The sequence below is a fragment of the Brassica oleracea genome, chromosome C6 (genome assembly GCF_000695525.1).
Source record: "Brassica oleracea var. oleracea cultivar TO1000 chromosome C6, BOL, whole genome shotgun sequence".
NCBI classification, from domain to species: Eukaryota; Viridiplantae; Streptophyta; class Magnoliopsida; order Brassicales; family Brassicaceae; genus Brassica; species Brassica oleracea.
In genome coordinates this window covers 33,959,827-33,967,396 of record NC_027753.1, presented here as the reverse complement: position 1 = coordinate 33,967,396, position 7,570 = coordinate 33,959,827, and the positions used below count along the sequence as shown (strand labels likewise).

The following is a 7,570-nucleotide window of genomic DNA, read 5'->3' as shown; positions in this document are numbered from 1 at the left end:
TAATTAATTAAATTAGACTTTTTACTTATATAATTTTTGTAATCGTTTGTATTTTGTCATAACAAAAATTTTAAACCATGGATCATAAAATTTGAATGTGAAATTTTTAACAGTTTTAGTAATTTATAGCCGTTTGTAAAAATTCAAAATATAACATATACATAAAAATCTATATTTTTATTATATGGTTATTGTGGTTATTTAATTTATTTAATAGCTTAAAATTAAACAAATATGATAGAAGATACACTATTTTTTATCAAATCTTTATTATTCAAAATCATTAATTGCCATATATACTTTAGCCACATTAGGAAATTCCGTAAATTTTATTTAAGGAAATAATAAAGTACATTAATGATGAATTTATTGTTAGTTTAATAAAAAGCTTATTATATAATTAGATGGACCAACATATTTCTCTAATGATTCTAAGAATCATTCTAGTGATGACACGTGGCTACAAAAAGAAGTTGTAATGCTTCTCAAATAATATATAGGGGATAAGTGTGTTGTTATGTGTGTTGTTTCTAAAGTCCAAATAAATAAGAGATATGCTATATGCGTTGTTTCTGAAATCTTAAGATTTTAAATTAAAAGGGACTACTGGTGCTTATCCACCCCAACCCAAAAAAAAAAAAAAACTCTAACGTAATGCCATGCACGTGTCTCTTTAATTATATTTTGAAAACTATGTATCCAGTTTTCACCTTCTGATTGCAGCCTTTAAAAGACCAACGAGCAAAAGAGGGAATGATGAGAGGCCTGTTTTGTTCCAGTTGGGGAGCATTGCCAGTGATGCTCGTCTCAAGGACGATCCAGAGATCACAAACAGCAGACCTGCATCTCCTTCCTTATCTCCATCATCCTCAGGGAATAACAATGCAAAAGAAAGGAAACTATCCGAGTTACAAAGTTCATCAGACACGCTAGCTAGGGTCACAAGTCTCTGGTGCGACTCATGATGAATCAGTGGAGCCTGCGCTTCTTCTTTTGTCGGGAGGTTTCAAGGGGACCAACAGTTTGACGCTGAGATCTTGTCTCTTGAAACGGTTAGGCATCCGAATCTCGTTATGTTAATCGGTTACCACGCGAGCGAGACAGAGATGTTCCTTATCTACAACTACTTATCCGGAGGGAACCTTGAAGACTTCATCAAAGAAAGATCGAAGCCTGCTCTTGAGTGGAAGATCCTGCACAAGATTGCTCTCGATGTAGCGCGTGCTGTTGCCTATCTTCACGAGCAGTGTTCAGCTAAAGTCTTGCACAGAGACATCAAACCGAGCAACATACTCTTGGACAACAACTACAACGCCTATCTATCTGACTTCGGGCTGTCGAAGCTCTTGGGGACTTCGCAGTCTCATGTCACAACAACAGGGGGTGGCTGGAACAATCGGCTATGTTGCTCCGGAATACGCAATGACTTGCCGTGTCTCGGAGAAAGCAGATGTTTACAGTTATGGTATTGTCATCTTGGAGCTGATATCGGATAAGCGGGCAGCTGGATCATTCTTTCTCTTCTCACGAGAATGGATTCAACATTGTCTCGTCAAGTCAAAGCTAAGGATGTTTTCACAAAGGGACTATGGGAGACTGGTCCTCAGGACGATCTAGTCGAGGTTCTGCATTTAGCACTCAAGTGCACTTGATAGCCTCTCGATAAGGCTAACGATGAAAAATGGTGTAAAACAACTGAAACGAATCCAGCCTTCTAGATTGTGATCAAGAAGATGTGTTATTAGAGGATTTGAAAAGCAGCAAGCAAACAAGTGCGTAGCCATTAGAAGCTTTAGTTTTTTGTTTTTATTTTTCAAGTCTGTTTCCTATTTTGAGAGTAGTAGGGTTTTTATTTGTGTACTCATCACCATATGCATCATTAATGTTACTCTCTTAAAAGTTAAAACTGATAAGAATGTTTTGTTTCTTCTTCTCTGTATAAAGCAGTAAAAATACAAATATAAAATTGAGAAATTACAAGAATCAGACAAAGCATATATATATGTTGTCTGAACTAAAACTCTTAAGCATCTTCTTCTCTAAAATCTGGCCTTAAAAATAAAAGGGATCAAATGAAGAGTTAGGGGGTTTCTAAAAGAGATTAGAAAGAGAAGAAGTGTTGACAATAATGTGCCTAAGAGGATGATCAACATGAGGACCACCAGCATGTTTAACGAAGTCAGCAGGAGACAAGATATCACCATGGCAGACACACATGATCTTCACTTCTTCTCCATTACCGTATCGATAAAGAATCCCATCAACTCTCTTCCCGTTAGGTCCATCTCCCCTGGTGAACACACATGGCATCTCTTTTTTACCGTTCCCTTGTGGTGGCGGCTCTATCCTCATGTCCACTGAACTCAATCTTCTTAGCCCATTATTCGGCATTGCCATTGCTCCCTGTTGATGTTGTTGCTGTGGCGACGGTAAGCTTCTTGCTTCTTCGCTAGATGCTTGAATGAATCAAACACACCACTGTTTCTTAGAATACATTGTTACCAAAAAAAAAAGTATTTGGTATGTTTAAAATATTCATATCTAAGCAAATGACCTTTCAGGTTCCAAAAAGGTGGAAACAATTTATATCAAAGATTAGGCTTAATTTCCAGCAGCAGAAACTAACTAACTTAGTGTGTGTAATGATTTTCAGATTGATGCATTCATTTGGTTGTAGTTCAAGTTTTAATCTAGAAGAACTGTGTTGTCGTAAAAGTCCACCTTCGTTAGCCGTCCCTGACCACCGTGGCAGTACCGACCGCGGCCTACCTCGCCGCCTCGTAGTGGTGGAACCTTCTCCCGGAACACTATCATTATTAGCTTCGGTTGGTTTGATGATGTTCCCTCCGCCGCTGCCGCTGCCTCTGCCACGAAGCTTCTCGCTTCTCCTTCTCCTGGCCTCCATTCTCCTTAAACTCTCCATCTCCTTCCTCTTCCGCCACTCTTCCTCCGTCTCCACCAGCAACGACGTCGTTCTCGGCAAACCCATATGTCCCGCCACGGATGTCTCGACAGGCCTCATCTCTGTCTCTGGCTGATGATTCTCCCGGGGAAAAGGCATCGTGGGGCCCACGACAGAGGAAGATCTCGCGAGCTTGCTTTTGTCAACTCCGAACCTCCCGCCAAGAGATAAACTAAGATCCAACTCAATCTCCTCGTCTACTTCTTTACCATTTACAACTTTAGCTGAGATAGGGGTATATCTCTGAAGCAGATCTCTTGGGAACATACTTCTACTCATTTCTCTACTTCTCTCGTTTGCTTCAGACATGAAGAAAACACTGTACTGAGAGATGATGTAACAGTGATCCGAGTTAAATAAGATTAGATTTTGATCCCACCCATATCCAATATCTCAGAAAATAAAGTTTACAATCTTTCTCTTTGATTTCTTTCCCTAGAAAAAATATTCAAGAATGTTTTATTTCCTGTTAGTTACTTTCTTGGGGAGACCAAAAAATACATTCAATGGATGAGACAGACTAGAGAACTTGAAGTTCTCAGTACAAGAGAAACACCGAATATTCACTTCCATTTAGATCAGTCTACCATTCCCCCCCTAATTTTTTTTTCTATTTTCTGCTTAAATTTGTATCAAACAAAAGTAGGAACTGTAATAGCCAATTTGAGTATGTATGAAAAATATAATAAGCTACCATTTACACATTATTTATTTAAATAAACTGAATAAATAAATTGTATGGACACGTAGAAGAAAAGAAAATGACGAGAATAGCCAATGTATGAAAAAGAGCAGAGAGAAAAGGGCCAAGTGGAAGATCAGATGATCCCTCACATTGACACGTTTTTAGCACGGCTTCAGAGTTTTTCTTTTTCCTTTAAATTATTGTTTTTAATCTCGTTGTCCCCTTACTTTATTTGCCCTATTATTATTGCTCCTTTGTAACGCAAAAACAATGCCATTTTTTATTATTATTCACTGGCTACTTACGTGTCTTCGTAAAGTGTACTTGACACGTGTATCTCTATTATGTTAAGTCAGAGTCAGAGGAACGGCTAAGGTTCATCGTAATCAGGTCCTACAATGGTACCAGTGTAACATCCTAAGATACAGCATCCAATACTTTTTCAGTTCGAACAATAATACCATTACTTTATGAACAAGTGTACCAGTGAGAATTGTTTAAGGTTTGGTTTAAATTAGTGATTTAGATGGAACATGGTATTTAAAATTCGTTATATTCTGGTTACCTAGATTATTTTTATTTTATTTAAATATAAAAAAATAGCCGTTTGATAAATAAAAAATATAGTCTTCTGTTAGAGAGACAAAACTCTTTCAATCTCTACCCTCTTATCAAATCATATATCTTTCAGAAGGTTAGAGATGAGATGAGTTCGGTTCCCGTGTGATCGGGTTTAGCTTCCGGAAACGATGGCTCCTTCAGTTTCGTTTGCCGGCTTCTGACTCCGGTGTCGCTCCTTATCCCTCGGGGTTGACGGCTGGCTCCTTGCCGGTTCATCCAGCGTTTATATATAAATACTGACGGCGGCGGTGGTTAGAGATCTACGGTTCCTGTAGTTTCCTCCTTCCGATTGACTCTCCTTCCTCCATCCTATGAAAAACGAAGGATGAAGGATCGATTGTCGTCGATTTGTATTTTTATGAATCGTCAGATCTGGTGGTTTCGATTTCTGTGAGGTGGCTTGGGGTGTTCGGAAGAGATTCCGACATAAGTCGATGGATGCTATATGAGAACTTCCAATACAGTTGTTGGATGTCGTTCTTTGGTTGTGGTCTTGATCCCGGTTGAATCCAGTGTGTTAGCTGATTTGGTTTGGTCCAGTGACGACGTTTCCGGCGGTGAAGATGGTGGAGGTTCCGGAAACACGTGTCTTCGTCTTAGCGTTCGGTGCAACACGTACTAATGTGTTGTCACGTTTGTGTAGGTTGGGCCAGTGTTGGGCTAGTCTGTAATTTGGACCAGTGTTGAACTCGGGTTGTAGTTTATGTTTGGGTTTGGTTGTTGGAACCTTTTTTTTGGGGCTGTTTTATATAACAAACTTTATGAATAAAATTTTAGATGGCAAAAAAAAATATAAATAAAAAATATAAACTTATATATATTATCACTTTTTAGATAGTGCTAGATGCGATTAAACATACGGAAACATGTAGATGTTTCGTTAGAGTAATATTGTATGAAGAGATAGATGGACATATGAATCACTTAGAATATCAGGAAGAAAACAGATTTACCGTTTACGCATTTTAACTCAACATGATATGATTTGAAAATCTTAAAATCTTGACATTTCTCCTGAACATACTTAATGACATGTATAAACATTTTATTCAGATCTCGAGAACCTATCTTCTGGATTAGTTTTTACTTATCAAAGTACCTTCATTGTGAAAAAGAAACACTTTGTGCTAGTTATGGATATGAGGATATCGCATATTAATGGATCCAACTCCTCTCCTAACCCTAATCCGACGTGATCTTGATCGCATAAAACCAGATAATTTTAGTATAATCTTAAGGGCTACCCATTGGCTTGAGGTAAGTAAGGTACGTAGTCCCCACACGCCAGCTCAGGACATCTCTCCGTTAATTACGAAAATGGCCTCAAAGAACTGTCCCGGGAACGTGAATCATGTCAGAGATTGGACAAGTAACACGTGTCCAAGTGGGTGTGTAGATCCTTGCGTATCATATATGATTATATTCCCAAATGATATTTTCTTCTTCACGATAGATGTTTAATTTTACAGTAGTGATCTGTAATATGTATACGCTCTCAGAAATTAATTTGTCTAACCACATACCGAATCGAAATACCCGAAACCGGAATAATTTGGATGACCTTCTTTGCCTCTACATTTTTTGCCCATTCTGAACACTAGGTATGAATATTAGACCACTAATGTAACTTGAATAAATCTTCGGTAACAAAATCCTATCTATATTTTTTTAAAGACATGTAGGAGCATTTTAAAGAAAAAGAATTATTCAGTTTAATAATTAAATTTATATACTAATATTAAATATTTTATGAATTTAATTAGAAGAAAAGAGAAGTATCTATAAAAAATGCACTTAAATCATAACATTTATTTTATAAAAGAATACATCTCTTATAAATAACATTCTTCAATTAATTTCAGTTACAAAAAAAAACAGTTCTTCAATTAAAAAGACAGTGAATGTTATTAGAAATGGTTGTGAGAGAAATGAAAACTGTTGTGCTTGAAATTTTTGATTCATTCGCAATCTGTGTACAGTCCTTCGAGATTAATTTCCATATCAATGAATTCACCTCTTAGAATAGACTTTAGTTCTCTGTTTTTTTTTTGAAACAAAGAATAGACTTTAGTTCAAACAACTATGATTACATCCTTAAAAAGTAACTATGAATACAATCTACCTTTTCAATTGGTAGTCGATTGAATGGTTGTGAGAGAAATGATAATAAGATGATAATCTACCTTTTTATCCTCTTAAATTTTATGGTTATAGTCATTTCATATATAGTTTCGTGTTAGTCTACAGATCTTAAGGAAATAGTTAAAAATGAATATTTCTTGGAAAATAAGCTATGTTGACACATATTCTAGGGAAAAAAGGTAGGTGGGAATTCGATGGAGAAAGGAATGGAATCAAATCTAGCAAAATCTTTGACGTGTAAGAGATTTGTATTCCAAACCTGGAGACGAGAGAGGTTTCACATTCGCATAATTGTTGTTTTCTCTTTATCAAGCAATGCCATATTTATTTTTGTTTACTTCTTTTTATAACCGCTAATTTAATTTTAATTACATATGTACATCATTCTCTTTTTCTTTACAAATTAACAATACTTGATTGTTTCAAATTATTAATTTTCTTGAAAGGGATTGATTCGCAATGGAACAAATCATAGGATATACCTTCACGTATTCATAAGAGGAAACTTTATTCAACCTTAACAGAAAACTGATGAAACAAAACAAAGATCATGCAGTGATGCCTCTTATTACTCTCTTAGAGGTTCTTCTCTGCAACATGAACCGAATTACAATGCAAGTTTGGCTAGCTAAACCAGATATAAACCGAGACATGATGTAATAAAACTATACGCTCTCTTTTAAGTAGGTGTAACATGCAAGAAGCTAACATGTTGCACTGGACGAACCAGTAACGACACATGATGCCGGAGATCAAATTGCACCGACTCTTTCATCGCCTGAGTTAAATGTGCGGTTTGATATCAAGGAAACAATACATAAAATGTACACACTAGACCATTTTATGTATTGTGTTGCATTGATATGGAGATATTAGTAACTACTCGCTACAAGAAAACATCGTAATTCTGACGGACATTCTGATAGAAAATGAGATCCTCGGAATATTCCGACGAATTTCCGAGGAAATTACGAGAAAACCCAAAATTTGGGTTTCCTCGGAATTTCCTCGGAATATACCGATGAAATACCGAGGAAGTCATATTCTTCGGAAAATACCGACAAATATTCGAGGATATATTATACCCGTTAGAGAGCCGTTTGGGATTTTAAAAATTCCGAGGAAATTCCGAGGAAAGAGTCGTTGCCATCGGTATTCCG

The 7,570-nt window shown here is 36.6% G+C and overlaps 1 protein-coding gene across 1 annotated transcript; it reads right to left on the bottom strand.

Moving 5' to 3' along the window:
- Positions 1-2,038: 2,038 nt before the first annotated feature.
- On the bottom strand, positions 2,039-3,367 carry LOC106299485 (ninja-family protein AFP1). Its single transcript, XM_013735569.1, has 2 exons — positions 2,722-3,367; positions 2,039-2,456 (listed from the first exon to the last, which is right to left on the bottom strand). The coding sequence occupies exons 1-2, from the start codon at positions 3,269-3,271 to the stop codon at positions 2,092-2,094; spliced, it is 915 nt and encodes a 304-aa protein (XP_013591023.1). The 5' UTR covers positions 3,272-3,367; the 3' UTR covers positions 2,039-2,091.
- Positions 3,368-7,570: the final 4,203 nt, after the last annotated feature.

Coding starts and splice junctions, on each gene's coding strand:
- LOC106299485 (XM_013735569.1), bottom strand. CDS start 3,271: ATGTCTGAAGCAAACGAGAGAAGTAGAGAAATGAGTAGAAGTATGTTC. Junction 2,457..2,721: donor GTCAGGGACGGCTAACGAAG/GTGGACTTTTAC, acceptor GATTCATTCAAG/CATCTAGCGAAGAAGCAAGA.